This window comes from Lithobates pipiens, unplaced genomic scaffold (genome assembly GCF_037356315.1).
Source record: "Lithobates pipiens isolate NorthernLeopardFrog02 unplaced genomic scaffold, aLitPip1_a1.2 Scaffold_27, whole genome shotgun sequence".
NCBI lineage: Eukaryota > Metazoa > Chordata > Amphibia > Anura > Ranidae > Lithobates > Lithobates pipiens.
Window position 1 is genome coordinate 208,290,244 of NW_027507788.1, and position 16,190 is coordinate 208,306,433.

The 16,190-nt window shown below is 45.6% G+C and overlaps 1 protein-coding gene across 1 annotated transcript in view; it reads right to left on the reverse strand.

Annotated features, from left to right (window-relative positions):
- Positions 1-11,853: 11,853 nt before the first annotated feature.
- LZIC (leucine zipper and CTNNBIP1 domain containing) overlaps positions 11,854-16,190 on the reverse strand; it is a 26,870-nt gene continuing 22,533 nt past the window's right edge. The window contains exon 7 of the mRNA XM_077455931.1: positions 11,854-11,991. Within this exon, the coding sequence (XP_077312057.1) occupies positions 11,854-11,991 (138 nt within the window). The remainder of the gene's footprint in view (positions 11,992-16,190) is intronic.

The following is a 16,190-nucleotide window of genomic DNA, read 5'->3' on the forward strand; positions in this document are numbered from 1 at the left end:
CAAGTTTTGCCTATAGTACTACTTTAACCACTTCAGTACCGGGCACTCTTGCCCCTTCACGCCCAGGACAGTTTTCAGCTTTCAGCACTCTCACACTTTGAATGACAATTGCACGGTCATAGAACACAAATAGAGCTTTCTTTTGGTGGTATTTGATCATCTCTGGGGTTTTTATTTTTTGATAAACAAACTAAAAAAGACCAACATTTTTGGAAAAAAAGTTTTTCTTCGTTTTTGTCATACAATTTTGTTTTCCCCTTCACTGACGGGCACTAATGAGGTGGCACTGATGGGCACTGATCAGGCGGCACTGATGAGGTGGCACTGATATGTAGAATTGATGGGCACTGATGGACACTGACAGGCGGCACTGATAGGTGGTAGAGGTCGACCGATATATCGGCCGGCCGATATATCGGCCGATATTTGCCGTTTTTTAAATAATCGGCATCGGCCGATTGTGTTGATAAAAAGCCGATTCTACAGCGGGACTTTGAAATGACTTCTGTAATTAGTCAGTGTGAGTTGCCTGAGTCGTCATAGCAACACTTTCCTCCACTCTGGGCAGACTGCCAAGAAAAGAACTAAATGATACAATGTTTACACTTCTGAATGAATGAAGTCATCTCAGTGTGTAGAAGTTCTCAGTTTAACCATTTAAAGACTAAATCTTTTCTGACACTTGTTGCTTACAAGTAAAAATCCTGTATTTTCTGCCAGAAAATCACTTAGACCCCCCAAAAATTATATATATTTTTTTAGCAGAGATCCTAGGGAATAAAATAGCGGTTGTTGCAATATTTTATGTCACACAGCATTTGCACAGAGGTCTTTCAAATGCATTTTTTTGGGAAAAAAATACACCATTTAAAAAATAAAAATAAAATAAAAACAGTAAAGTTAGCCCATTTTTTTTTTTTGTCCAAAAGTTTTGACTACCCGTTTTTATTTAATATATAGGTTTTTTTTTTTTTTTAAATCTAGATCATACATACAAGTAAACTGATTGGAGGTTTGTTTTGTTTAATAAATGTTTAAAGCGGGAGTCCGCCGGGACTCCGCGTTTTTTTTTTTTTTTTTGTTTTTTTTAAAGCCAGCAGCTACAAATACTGCAGCTGCTGACTTTTAAAATAGTGACACTTACCTGTCCAGCGCGCCCGCGATGTCGGCACCCGAAGCCGATCTCTAGATCGACACTCGAGTGCTGCCGCCGCCGCCATCTTGGGTATGGGAATCAGGAAATGGAGCCTTTCGGCTTAATTTCCCGGTTCCCTACTGCGCATGCGCGAGCCGCGCTGCGCAATGAGGACGGTCCCCGCTGCCTCTGGGATCTGTGCGTTTCCCAGCAGGCAGCGGGGCACTTGCGGAAGGGGGCGGGCACTTGCGGAAAGGGGCGTAATGTACGCCCCTTTCCGCAGTAAACTAGCCCGGAAGTGGGTGCAGTTACCTGGATTATCCAGGTAACTGCACCCCCCTCCCCCCTGAAAGGTGCCAATTGTGGCGCCGGAGGGGGGGAGGAATCCGATGAGCGGAAGGTCCATTTTAGGGTGGACCTCCGCTTTAAGTGTAAGAAATTTTCTGTATCACTTATGAAGGCTGCTTTCACACTGGAGCGGGCAGACGTTAATGGTAAACCGCAAGTTTTAGCGGCTCTTTACCATCATTTTAGCGGTGCTATTTGGCTAGTGGGGCACATATAACCCAGCTAGCGGCCAAGGAAGAGATTAAATGCGCCCATGAAGCACCGCTGCCAAATCGCATTGCATGCGCTTCGGCAGTGGTGCCCATTCATATCAATGGGCAGGAGTGGTGGAGGAGCGGTATACACCACTCCAAACGTGCTGCTTGCAGGACTTTTTTTTTTTTAAGATCCTGCCAGCGCATCGCCTCAGTGTGAAAGCACTCTGTCTTTCACACAGACTGCAGGGGAGCCATTTTGCAGGCACTTTACAGGCGCTATTCTTAGCCCAAAAGCGCCTTAAAAAACGCCCCAGTGGGAAAGGTGTGTTAGATCAAGGGGGATTAAAAATAAATAAATAAAATAAAATCGGCCTAACATATCGGCCCAAAAAAATCGGCATCATATATCGGCTATCGGCCGCCATGATTTCTAAATATCGGCATCGGCATTGGCCAGAGAAAAACCCATATCGGTCGACCTCTAATAGGTGGTACTGATTGGTATTGACAGGTAGCACTGACAGGTGGCACTGATGATGAGGCACTGATGTGTTACTAAAAGGTGTTACTGCTGGGCACCGATTTGCACTGTGGTGGGCTCTGATTGGCACTGTGGTGGCCACTTGAAGGTTTTTTTATTGGGGGAATGCTGGGCACTGATCGGTAGCTTATTTGAACATCTGAGGGAGCTGTGCTGATAATCAATGTGCTATTTATCAGCACAGACCCCCCCCCCTCCTCTGACAAGGAGAACTGCCGATTGGCTCTCCCTGTCAGCGTGAAACGAAGAATGCCATTTACCGGCATTTCCTGGTTCACGCTTTGATTGGTCACAGCTGTTCATGTGGTAAGAAGCCTCTGACAGAGGCTTCTTATCACGATCGGAAATGCGGGGTGTCAGACTGACACACCACACTCACCGTTCTGTGTGCCCCCACGGGCGCGAGCCAGCAGGTTATCCTGCTGGATGTCATATGGTGCCCAGTCAGGATAACAGAACCACTTCCGACTGTCATTCTGCATACGGCGGGCGGGAAGTGGTTAAACTGGCCATACATCTACACACTATGTTATGAAAAGTATTGGGACGCCTGCTTTTACACGTACAGGAACTTTAATGTCATCCCAGTCACACCTAAAACAGCTTCCACTCTTCTGGGAAGGCTGTCCACAAGGTTTAGGAGTGTGTCTATGGGAATGTTTGACCATTCTTCCAGAAGAGCATTTTTGAGGTCAGGTACTGATGTTGGACGAGAAGGCCAGGCTTGCAGTCTCCGCTCTAATCCATCCCAAAGGTGTTCTATCGGGGTGAGGTCAGGACTCTGTGCAGGCCAGTCAAGTTCCTCCACCCCAAACTCGCTCATCCATGTCTTTATGGACCTTGCTTTGTGCACTGGCCTAAGTCATTTGGAGGAGGGGGGATTATGGGGTTGGACTTGGCCTCCAGTGAAGGGAACTCTTAAGGTGTCAGTATATCAAGACATTTTGGACAATTTCATGCTCCCAACTTTGTGGGAAGAGTTTGGAGATGTCTCCTTCCTGTTCCAACATGACTGAGCACCAGTGCACAACGCAAGGTCCATAAAGACATGGATGAGCGAGTTTAGGGTGGAGGAACTTGACTGGCCTGCACAGAGTCCTAACCTCAACCCGATAGGACACCTTTGGGATGAATTCGAGCGGAGACTGCGAGCCAGGCCTTCTTGTCCAACATCAGTGCCTGACCTCACAAATGCGATTCTGGAAGAATGAGGGTCTGAGCACTATACAGGGGGGCACACAACATGAACATAAAACTCACAATGTATATAGAAAGTAATCAAGCTAATGCACACTACTAGGGTCCAAAACTGATGTAAGAAGAGGTGCCAACACCAGCGGTGGCAATTGATGGCAGGAGGAGCACAATGGGGGCTGTGGAAATACTAGAAATGTCCTGCTTGTCATCAATCCCAGGAGGTAATCGGCATCTCTGGGCCGTAGCATTGCGTGATTTCAAAATCGGAAATGACGTGATGCAAGGCGGCTGCCAGCACCATTTTTAAATAGGGGAACCAGGCTTTTGTTGCCATGGTTACCAAAGCTTCTTATACACAGTGCTGGGTGGTGGGGGAGGGGGCTGGAACATCTCAGCTCTGATTATATACAGAGCCCGGGGGAGGGGGCAGACTTTACTAATCATTTATAAAAGAGTACTATGATGGGGCAAATTTGATGGGGGCAGTTTTGTTGGGGGCAGTATAATGGGGCAATTTTGATAGGGGCAATATGATGGAACAATTTTGATGGGGCAGTTTTGTTGGGGCAATTTTGATGGGGCAGTTATGATGGGGGGCAGTATGATGGAGCAGTTTTGATGGGAGCAAACATAGATGTCCCAAACATCATTAGCATACCATTCCTCACAGTTTTTACTCAATCACCTCCATAATTTCCTTGGGCACATACGGAAACTCCAGTCCATACTCTGTTGCCACCCGCTTGTTAAGCAGCCACTGGGACCGTGCAAGCCTGGGCAGAGCTCTAGCACTTCCATCCCCGGTAGGATTTGGGAGACTTGCGCACCATGGCAAAAGAGGTTCTTTGGCTCAGGCAAATTTACAGGCTTTGGCAAAGTCAAGTCTATGGTGGTTGGTGTTTCCACCCGTGGCGATACACTTCCCGAATTTAGGGTCAACCAACCAGAAATACTACAAGTTGTGGCGACATCATCCGCATTGGCCCATAGCATCTCCTGGGACATGGTCTCAAAAAGGTCATCATCCCGGCATCAGAGAGAGAATCTAGTTCTGAATCTCTCAACTCCTCTGCTGGCAGATAATTTGTCACAGTCCCACCCAACACAATGGCCCCAAATTTCTCACCAGTAGTGTTGGCAGACTTCTCCGGAACGATCTCCCTCCTCCGATCTGGTTCAGGTAAACTCAGAGATGGTCCTCGACTGCGGCCGCAGAAGACCTTGACATGGCCCACTTTCTCCAAAGCAGGCATGATAGCTGTGCTGACGGTGGACAAAGTGGTGTCCATGACATCCAGAGTAGTTCCTGTAGCAGTAGTAGCATCTCCCTCCGGGATGCTGGCAGCTGCAGACATCGTAGGGATGGTAGGCCTCACCAAGGGAGTGTAGACAACCGACTCCTCAGTGTCCATGCCCGTGGCCCAGTCCATGCGGTAGGCCTTCGGCGGCACGATGGGTTGTTCCACCTTGAAAAGATACTCTCCACACCGGAGAAAACAAACAAATGGCTGGGGACTTGTGACCAGTCCCTCACACTTTCCACAAAGCATCCCAAGGGCCTCAACATCTCCCAAAGTATACAGGATAAAATGCCTCTGAGGTGCCAGGCGAATCCCCGTATCAGTTAACAGTCCCAAGGAGTCTCACTCTTGTGGGGGATCCCACAGAAGGCATTCCGAGTCCCATGGTGGACGACGTTCCCGGAACGCGAAACATTTTCACTTCTCTTGCTTCCGCATTAAGACACAACCTCCCTCCTCTCCCCCCCGACACTCTAATGCGGTGCCTCGTGTAGGGAAAGGAAACGGGCAACTCCTCCCACTGGCTCCTCTGGCTTTGGCTTTTTCCAACATTTTTCACAGAAATAGCGCAGTCCAAAAAATTTTTTAACTTTTATCCTGTAGTTACCCCATGTACAGTTCTCTTTTTTTCCTTTCGCTGCAAGAGGTAATGGTAAATCCCGGACTACGAGCCCACACGTGTAGCACTGACCCCCGAAGGAGCACCTGATTTTATTGTGTTTACTGTTACCTTCTTGACCTCGTGTGCATCTAGGGGTTTCCCGGGGTAGATGGCCCAAAGAATTGCAGAAACTGACACTGGATCCACTTTTGGGATTTTTATTTGACAGGTAGACAAAACAGTCTCTCAAAGAAGGATAAAAGGTTAGGTAGGAAGTTCAGGTACTCTTGGAACTGCATTCTTACAGCTACCGGATAGACCTCCTCTCACCAGGCCTAGCAGCCGATAGAGTATTTAAGTAAAACAAAGTCTCTGCCACAGACTTGAATGTAGAACACTTGAATAAAGTCTCTGTCACAGACTTGAATGTAACTGAAGGACATAGGTAAATTTAGAGAGCTCTCATACAGTACCAGTAACTCGCTGCCGGTCCGGCAATACCGTATGAGTGTAGATTCACTTGGTGTCTTTCAACTAAGCCTCCAGGCTCCTTCTGAGAAGCCAGCCTTATGAGTGGCCTTCTCCCGAAGTGTCCTCCCCTGGTTGCTTCTCCAGTTGCTGGGCCTCTCCACAGATGAGACGGCACCGGACCACCTTTGAATCCTCCTCCCAGTTACTTTGCCTCAGGCTAGCCAGCCCCGAGACTCGAAATTGGATGGATTCGCACCCCAGGCCATGGTGGCTGGTCAGGAGGACCAGGACCAAGCAGACAGAAAGATCTTCTGGACCGGAACCCAGAAGCACGTGATATCAATACCTTAAGTACCCTCTCTCAGAATGTACAGCAAGATGACACTCCCACTGGGCTGGTTCAGAGAAAGAATGGCACTCAATACGCCTAGCTAAACTGCGTTCTCTCACTTGCCAGTGGTGACAGCGACACCTGTGGCCAAGCAGAACCCAGTGCAATCCAGCTAGACTGGTACTGAAACCCTAATTTATGTAATATTTATGCACAGAGACAAGGGATATCATTTCCAATTGGCACCTTTCAAAAAGTAATTACCTTTTGCAGGAGCTGCCCACATCAAAATTGCCCCCATCAAAATTGCAAAATCATATTGCCCCCATCAAAATTGCCCCATCATACTGCCCCCATCAAAATTGCTCCATTAAAATTGCCCCAGCATACTGCCCCATCAAAATTCCCCCAACAAAACTGCCCCATTATACAGCCCCATCAAAATTGCCCTATCATACTGCCCCCAACAAAACTGCCCCATCAAAATTTCCCCATCATACTGCCCCATAAAAAATGCACCCATCAAAATTGCCCCCAACAAAACTAACCCATCAAAACTGCCCCCAACAAAACTGCCACCATCAAAATTGCTCCATCATACTGCCCCATCAAAATTGCCCACATCATACAGGCCCATCAGAAATTGACCAAATCAAAATTGCCTCATCATACTGCCCCCAACAAAACTGCCACATCAAAATCGCCCCATTATACCGCCCCATCAAAATTGCCCCATCATACTACCAACAAAATTCCTCCATCAAAACTGCCCCATCAAAATTGCCCACATCATACTGCCCCATCAGAATTTGACCCCATAAAAATTGCCTCATCATACTGCCCCCAACAAAACTGCCACATCAAAATTGTCCCATCAAAATTGCTCCATCATACGGCCCCATAAAAATTGCCCCCATCAAAGCTGCCCCATCAAATTTGGGTTAATTATACCAAATTATGGTTTCAGTACCATTCTAGCTGGATTGCACTGGGTTCTGCTTGGCCACAGGTGTCACTGTCATCACTGGCAAGGAGAACGCAGTTTAGATAAGCGTATTGAGTGTCATTCTTTCCCGGAACCAGCCCAGTGGGTGTCATCTTGCTGTGCATTCTGGGAGAGGGTACTTAAGGTACTGGCATCACGTGCTTCTGGGTTTCTGGTCCAGAAGATCTGTCTGCTTGGTCCTATGTGGACCCATCAGTGCCACCTATGTGTACCCATTAGTGCTGAATATCAGTGCCACCTATCAGTGCCCATCATCAGTCCCCATCAGTGACGCCTTATCAGTGCAGCCCCATCAGTGAGAAGGAGAAAACGTACTTATTTACAAAGTTTTTAACAGAAACAAAATTGCCATCCATGCCCCTGTGTATACCCATCAGTGCCACCTCATGGGTACCCGTCAGTGCAGCCCCATCAGTGCCCATCATTGAAGGAGAAAACATATTTACAAAGTTTTTAACAGTTTTTATCAGTGTGCCATATTAGTGCCCATCAGTGCCACCTCATCGGTGCCCATCAGTGCCGCCTTATCAGTACCTATCAGTGAAGGAGAAAACTTACTTATTTACAAAGTTTTTAAACAGAAAAAAGTGCCATCAATGCCCCCTATGTGTACCCATCAATGCCACCTATGTGTACCCATCAGTGCTGCATATCAGTGCCACCTATCAGTGTGTCATATTAGTGCTCATCAGTGCCACCTCATCTGTACCCATCAGTGCCGCCTTACCAGTGCCCATCAGTGAAGGAGAAAACATACTTATTTACAAAGCTTTTAACAGAAAGAAAAGTGCCATCAATGCCACCTATGTGTACCCATCAGTGCCACCTATGTGCACTCATCAGTGCTGCATATCAGTGCCCATCGTCAGTGCCACCTCATCTGTGCCCATCAGTGCCACCTTATTAGTGCCTGTCAGTGCAGCCCCATCAGAGAAGGAGAAAACATACTTATTTACAAAGTTTTGTAACAGAAACAAAAAAAAAACATTTTTTTTTTCAAAATTTTTGGTCTTTTAGTTATTTAGCAGAAAATAAAAACTGCAGAGGCGATCAAATACCACCAAAAGAAAGCTCTATTTTTGGGAACAAAAATGTAGTTTGGGTACAGTGTGGTATGACCCCGCAATTATTCAAAGTGAGTTAGCGCTGAAAGGTGAAAATTGGTCTGAGCAGATAGGTGTATAAGTGCCCCCCGGTATTGAAGTGGTTAAGTATCACAGCGCCGGTTTTGGGGTTTCATTTCCTAGTAAGTGTAATGAAAGTATTTTTCACTACTTTTCACTGCAGTAACTTGTTATATAGATTTTATTTTATTTTGTTTAGTATAGTGAAGTATTCATGAATATCAAGTCCTCTGTGTCCTATAATTATTATCAAATAACAATTATGAAATGACATTGTTGTCCTAGGGCAGTGATGGTGAACCTTGGCACCCCAGATGTTTTGGAACTACATTTTCCATGATCCTCATGCACTCTGCAGTGTATTGGTGCATCATGGGAAATGTAGTTCCAAAACATCTGGGGTGCCAAGGTTCTCTATCACTGTCCTAGGACAACAATGTCATTTCTGGGGGCCAAGTTTCGCCACCACTGTCCTAGGGTCTAAATATCATTTAATAGGAAACTATATGATCCATGCCCTTCCCTGCTTTTACAAAACTGTACAAATGATGCAGGCCACAGACCGGCAGCCACCAGTGGAGATATACACGAATGTCACGGGGCTGTTTGATCATGGCAAAAGTTAGTGAAACACATTTAAAGAATGAACAGGCACTGCTCAAAACCCACTATTCTTTATTTCATAAAAAAACAAAACAAAAAAAAAAACACAATCTCTACAGTTATGATTCACCCTATAATAATAACAACAACATTAAATATGTGCATATAAAGTCATAATGTAATGAACACTTGTCTCTCACTCCGTGGCTTCTAGAAAAAGATAAAAAAAGAGAATGGACGGTTGCATCATTACAATAGAAGTCAAGCTAACAGAGCTACAAATACAGTCAAATGCTCAGTCCTTCTGCGAGGAGAGAATCTAAGCTTCATTTCAAAGCTAAACAATTTTAGAAGAGAATATACAAACAGCCTCTAGAACAATGATCCTCACAATTCCATGATTCATGAACCTTTTTAAAACAAAAAAGCTAAGCTTCATCCGTGTCTGTCCTTGTCAAAAATCACCAAACTAACCCCTAAGCACCAACGGCGAGCAAATATGTGATCTCTCGGCGACCAGGCCCTGGTGCCACGTTTCTACAGGCATTAGAGGTGTGCCGAGAGCATGCGCCCTGCATGCTCAATTCATGGTAAAGCGGCAGGCTCTCTTGAAAGGCTTCAGTCCGAACCAGCTATATATAATTACCTTTCCTACCCTCCACCTCTGCTTCTTTCGTCAAACACAAAACTATGTGTAAGCTCTGTATTTGAGCTTACACTGGGCTGATGACATGCCTTCTCACGCAAATCGAGCCCTGGCAATTGGCTGATAAGCTGTAAGCACGACATCTTGGGAGGAGGCAATATACTCCTCCATACCTAAAAGCATTACCACTAAGCTGCAGGGGAGAGAAAAGAAGGTGGGGTGGGCTTGCAGGTGATTTAGAGTGGTCATAGGTGCCTTGTTTTTTTTTACTCATCCAGAGGGAAGACGGAAGGAGGTGGAAGAAGAAGGATGAAGAAAGGAAGAAGGAATGAAAGGAGGAGGACAGAAGAAGGAAGGACAAGGAAGGAAGGAAGGAAGGAAGGAAGGAAGGACAAGGAAGGAAGGAAGAAGGAAGGAAGGACGGACGGACGGACGGACGGAAGGAAGGAAGGAAGGAAGGACAGAAGAAGGAAGGACAGAAGAAGGAAGGAAGGAAGGATGGACAGAAGGAAGGAAGAAAGGACAGACAGAAGGAAGGAAGGAAGGAAGGAAAGAAGGAAGGAAGGAAGGAAGAAAGAAGGAAGAAAGGACAGACAGAAGGAAGGAAGGAAGGAAGGAAAGAAGGAAGGAAGGAAGGAAGGAAAGAAGGAAGAAAGGACAGACAGAAGGAAGGAAGGAAGGAAGGAAAGAAGGAAGGAAGGAAGGAAGAAGGAAGGAAGGAAGGAAGGAAGGAAAGGAAGGAAGGAAGGAAGGAAGGAAGGAAGGAAGGAAGGAAGGAAGAAGGAAGGAAGAAAGGAAGGAAGAAGGAAGGAAGGAAGAAGAAGGAAGGAAGAAAGGAAGGAAGGAAGGAAGGAAGGAAGGAAGGAAGAAGGAAGGAAGGAGAAGAAGGAAGAAGAAGAAGGAAGAAGAAGAAGGAAGAAGAAGAAGAAGAAGAAGAAGAAGAAGAAGAAGAAGAAGAAGAAGAAGAAGAAGAAGAAGAAGAAGAAGAAGAAGAAGAAGAAGAAGAAGAAGAAGAAGAAGAAGTAGAAGAAGAAAGAGGAAGAAGAAGAAGAAGAAGAAGAAGAAGAAGAAGAAGAAGAAGAAGAAGAAGAAGAAGAAGAAGAAGAAGAAGAAGAAGAAGAAGAAGAAGAAGAAGAAGAAGGAAGAAGAAGAAGAAGAAGAAGAAGAAGAAGAAGAAGAAGAAGAAGAAGAAGAAGAAGAAGAAGAAGAAGAAGAAGAAGAAGAAGAAGAAGGAAAAGAAGAAAAAGAAGAAGGACAGAAGAAGGAGGAAGAAGAAAAAGGAAGAAAAAGAAGGAAAAAGGAAGAGGGAAGGAGAGGGAGAGAGGAAGGAGGAGGGGGGGGGAGGAGGAAGGAGCTTCCCCATTCAGATATGTGAGGCGGTGATGGATGAACCCTCCCTGCTGTGCCATTGTATTCTGACAGCAGGACTCTTCTGCTGTCAGAATACACTGATTAGCGGTTGCAGCCCGGTGATCGACAAAAGTATTCCAACAGTTTACGTTGGACAGAAGTCAACTGTTAGATCCACTTCTGTTGCGCGGGTACAGATATAGATGGATCATAATTTGACCAGTCCTGCTAAACCGGACAAATTTTGATTTATCTATGGGCAGCTATAGCCACTTTGTCCAGATGCCTTTGTCTCGCTAACATGACTCCTTGCTGTGATTTCTTCCTGTGTCACCTGTGGTTTTGTAAACTATACCTGTTATTACATAAATGCAGGAGGGTGCCATTGCTGGCCTGCATTGGAAAATTGTGCTTGGCTCCAGTACTTACGATTGGCAATGGGCAGGTGGCCAATGACACTTAGAGATAACTCATAATTCCTTATTTCCCAGTTCTGGGCTACTGACTCAAAACATCGACATGACAGCCAGACAACTAGCATTTCCAGTAATTGGGTCAGTATTGGGAGCTGCCATTCCTGATATACTACTGAAACTGCTAGTTACCTGTCTTTGTAAAGTTGATACTCTGGCTGCAAAGTTCAAAGAGGAGGAATTTTTCCTTAAGCTCTGGAAATTTTAAGGCTAGTGGCAGCCAGGCACCTGCATTGGCAGCCTCTGGTGCTCCCTTAATACAGGCACACTGGTTGAAATACAAAAGTTCGCTCTATGGAAACTTTCCACTGCCCAAGGAAACCAATCACCTGAGGTGAACATAAAACAAGGATTCACAAGCCATTTGGTGGCCACACTTGGTTCCAATTCACATTAGCACCATCTAGTCCTGCTAGGACAGGGAATGCTATTCCTACATTCACCGGTCAGCCACAACCAGACACAGATCCCTTCAGCAGGGTAGGACAGATGGCTGAAGACTTGGAGTGCTCAGACCACGGTTTGATAATCACTGCTCTAGAATGACATCTGGGCTCAACAAAGCAACATAATCATGAAGAAAGTTTTGTCTGGTGTGCTCCATGTTTTCACTTCTTTGTGCTTCCCACCTCCAGGCTTGCCAGGGCCAAAACCTTATCTCCCGATCCTGGAAAACAAACCAAAATAATAGAGACTTACAAAAATGATACATATGTCCCTGTGTGGCTAAAATGCCAGTCATTAGACCTTCTAAGTGCTAGTCATATGGCCAAAAGACTAGGTTTTTGTTCACTTGAGTTTTGCAAAAATGGAGGAGACTTCATGTAGCACACAGAATAATCAAGAATGGTGCAGGTAGGGATAAAGCTAAACTACAAATAATCATGCATGTGAATGTGCTGTGGGGGTATAGGATTATAAAAAAAAGTCCATAGGTCCAAAAGATGTCCTTGTGGCAGCTCCTCAACGAGAATCAAGTAATCTCTGCACTATACAAAGGAAACAGCAGAGGGCAGCAACTAAGTGCAGTATATAGGAAAAGAACCTATTAAAAAAAAAAAAAAAAAATCAAAATCACTGCAACGTCAAATATAATTATATATATATATATATATATATATATATATATATATATATATATATATATATATATATATATATATATATATATATATATATCCATCCCTCAAATTTTCCACTCGCCTACTCGCATTTTGCAAGTGGCAAATGAGGGATTGCAAGCTGGGCTGCCTGCCTGGGGGGGGTTGATCGGGAGCCGTTCCCCAGCGATTGCCCCAGGGAGGAAGAGGAGAGCCGCGGGATAGCACGCTGTTACTGGTGCTTACATTATAATTGTCACCGCTCTACTTGACAGAGCCCCACCTCCGCCTGTGATAGAATGGCGGTCCAATGCTGTGATGCATTCTGGGCACAGTATGGCTGCAAATGGGCACAGTGGGATGGCAATGGGCACAGTGGGATGGCAATGGGCACAGTGGGATGGCAATGGGCACAGTGGGATGGCAATGGGCACAGTGGGATGGCAATGGGCACAGTGGGATGGCAATGGGCACAGTGGGATGGCAATGGGCACAGTGGGATGGCAATGGGCACAGTGGGATGGCAAGGGGGCACAGTGGGATGGCAATGGGCACAGTATGGCTGCAAATGGGCACAGTGGGACGGGCACAGTGGGGCTGCAATGGGCACAGTGGGGCTGCAATGGGCACAGTGGGGCTGCAATGGGCACAGTGGGGCAGCAATGGGCACAGTGGGGCAGCAATGGGCACAGTATGCCTGAAATGGGCACAGTATGGCTGAAATGGGTACAGTATGGCTGAAATGGTGGGCACAGGTGAGGCTGCACTGATAAAGTTGTTGTTAATATTTATAATATTTTTGCAACTTATTTTTGCATAAAACATTTAAAGTGTCATTTCATGAGATAATTTATGAGGGAGTGTGTAGGGGAAGGGCAGGGTAGGGACTGAGTGAGGCACTGGTGTGAGGGCCTGGCTAGTGTGTCTCAGTCCCTAAATGTATCCTAAAATACAATCCAGGAGTGCCCACGGGACACAAACCATTTTTTTTTTTTTTTTTTAAGTATAATTTTTTGTCAAATACAATGTCTAAAGATACAATTAAAAGATCTTAAGACACATTTGTCAGAAATATACTGTACACATAGGATATCCATAAGTACATGAACCATGACATGACTGGTGATCCAAGGAACAGATGCATATAAATTGAACACGTTTTGCGAGATAGCACTTGGGGGGGGGGGGGCGTGAACTTTCAAAGTTTGGAGGGGGAGGGCAGGATGAACTTTCAACATCTGTTAGGGGGTGACGGGATGAACTTCCAGCTTATGATAGGGGCGGCAGGAAGAACTTCCAACTTCAGGAAGGGGGGAAAAGGATAATCTAACACTTTTTTTTTTTCCCCAGACAGGAAAATCCCGCTCACTGCCACTTTCCTGGTGTCCCTAATGCCGCGTACACACGACCGGACTTTCCAGCAGACTAGGTCCGACAGTCTTCCTGACGGACTTTCGGCGGAGTTCAGACAGACTTTCCGAACTAACAGACTTGGCGACACATGAACGGACTAAGTCCGTTCGAAAGTCCGCTCATTTTGAACGTGATGACCTAAACGGGACTAAACAAGGAAGTTCAGTAGCCAATAGCTTCCCTTGCGTCGTATTTGGTCCGTCGGACCAGCACACAGACTAACGTTTTTCCAGACATTAGACAGTCGGAATGGAATTCGTCAGATAGATTTGAAACATGTTCTATTTCTAGGTCCGTCTAATTCCTTTTTTCGAAAAACGATAGGATTGTCTGACGGACTAATCACTTCAGACCTAATCTGCCGGAAAGTCCAGTTGTGTGTACGCGGCATAAGGGCTTCCGATCTGCAGCTGCTGTGTTATGTGAAATGCGAGTCTGGCACAGCGTGAAGCGTGGGAGAATTCCCACAAATCACATGATGAACGGGGTCATGAGAGAGACACCAGGCTCTGACTGATGACGGGAACACACAGAAATCTGTCCATATATAATGGACCCAAGTTCTTTTTCCTCTGGACATGTGCGGAGATTTCAATACAGACTGTGTTAAGCAGCTCTAAAGGATTCGGGCAGTCAGTTCTGTAAGTAAGGCAAAAGCTTTCTTCTCCATGGTTTATTTACCGCTAAACGTTTGTTCACAGCAGCCCCATTGTCCAATGCAGTCCCAAAGTATAGACAAAGCAACTTGCCTTATATCCTTCGATATGTTGCACTTTTGCACAGCATGCTCCAATGTGCAATAATGCATCGCAACGCGCTGACTGGCAAAGCGACAAATGAGGTGTAAAGTAAAAAAAAAAAAAAAAAAAAGGACTGCACTGTAGTGGGGTGCACAACACACACCATTATGCACACCTTAAAGTGTAAGTTTACCTTACAGATTCTCTGTAAAGGTGAACTTACACTTTAACCACTTACAGACCGGACCATTTTGCTGGTCAAAGACCAGACCACTGTTGCTATGCGGTCCCTCGAAATCTGGCCTCTTCCAGTGCCTGGGCTAAATGCATCACTTCCCTCGGCACCTCCGCTCGCTATTGCTCCTGGCAGATGTGTGTCACCATTTCCCAGGAGGCAGTGGGCAGTGCCGAGGGCTAGAATCTTATCTCCGTTGCTGGGGTGGCGTCGTTAGAAGTCCAGCCCCGTTGTGATGGCAACCAGAGCTGTTGATGGCGCTCCGATTTCAGGTTACTGCGCATGCGCGAGATCGGGGATAGAACGTGCGGTGCATGCTGGTCGATCAGCAGCATTGTATCCCGGAAGAGGATGCCTGTGGGCTTCACATTCCCACAGGCAAGAGGACAACCGGCAGTATAAAATTTTATACGTTTTTTTATTGGGAGAAAACGGACAGCAGAAATCTTTAAAAACGGAACAAGTGAGTTATATATTTAAATATCCCAATCGTTGTCATTTTGCCCAAAAAAAATGACACAAACGTTGGAGACAGTGGAACCCCGCTTTAAATCGATACTAAACCAACAACAGCAAAATCAGTCTGTATATGCAGTAAAGCATGCTTGTTATTGCTCACTGTGGAACCTGATGGGTTAATCCTATATGCAGTATGCTTGTTATTGCTCAATGTTGAAGCTGATGGGTTAATCCTCTGCACTCTGTCTTCTCTGATCCTCCCCTTCTTCCACTGTCCCAAATATATCTCCTGATGGAAAAGAAGCAAGGGGACAAGCTGCACATGCTCAGTTTGGTGTGTATTGCTAGAGAGTTTTTTGTTTTGTTTTTCCTTGAGAGGGTGCATGTGATCAGCACAGGGCCAATCGGCACTGTCCAGACAGAGGGTCTGGGGTCCTATAGCCTCATAGGGCAATTAGGGGAGAATGGAATCTCCCCTGCAAGATTTAATCAGAAAATGATAGACGTCACAAGACTAAAGTAATTGCATTTCCATGTTGTGTGTACTGTGGGAGAGCAGATATAGTGATGCAGGCTCCTGGGTTTAGTAACATTTTAAATAAAAGGCTCAGATGGAGAAAATACCTTTCAAATGACAGTGCTCATCAGCTGGGAGCCAGTATGTGTCTCGCCCACTATCTTCTCTTTTATTGTCAGTTCCGTGTTAATTACAACATGCATACAGATGATGTGAATGTACTCTGCTGCTGGTGCACATGTATGCAAGCATGTAAAAGCAACAATGAAAATCCGAACTGTGATGTATGCTATGAAGCAGGAGATCCATTTTTATAGCTCTGGTTGGGTATGCAAGAAGCAGGTCCTTATTAGTCAGTATTATTGTGGGAAGAAGGGGCATAGCAATAAGAATATTCAACCT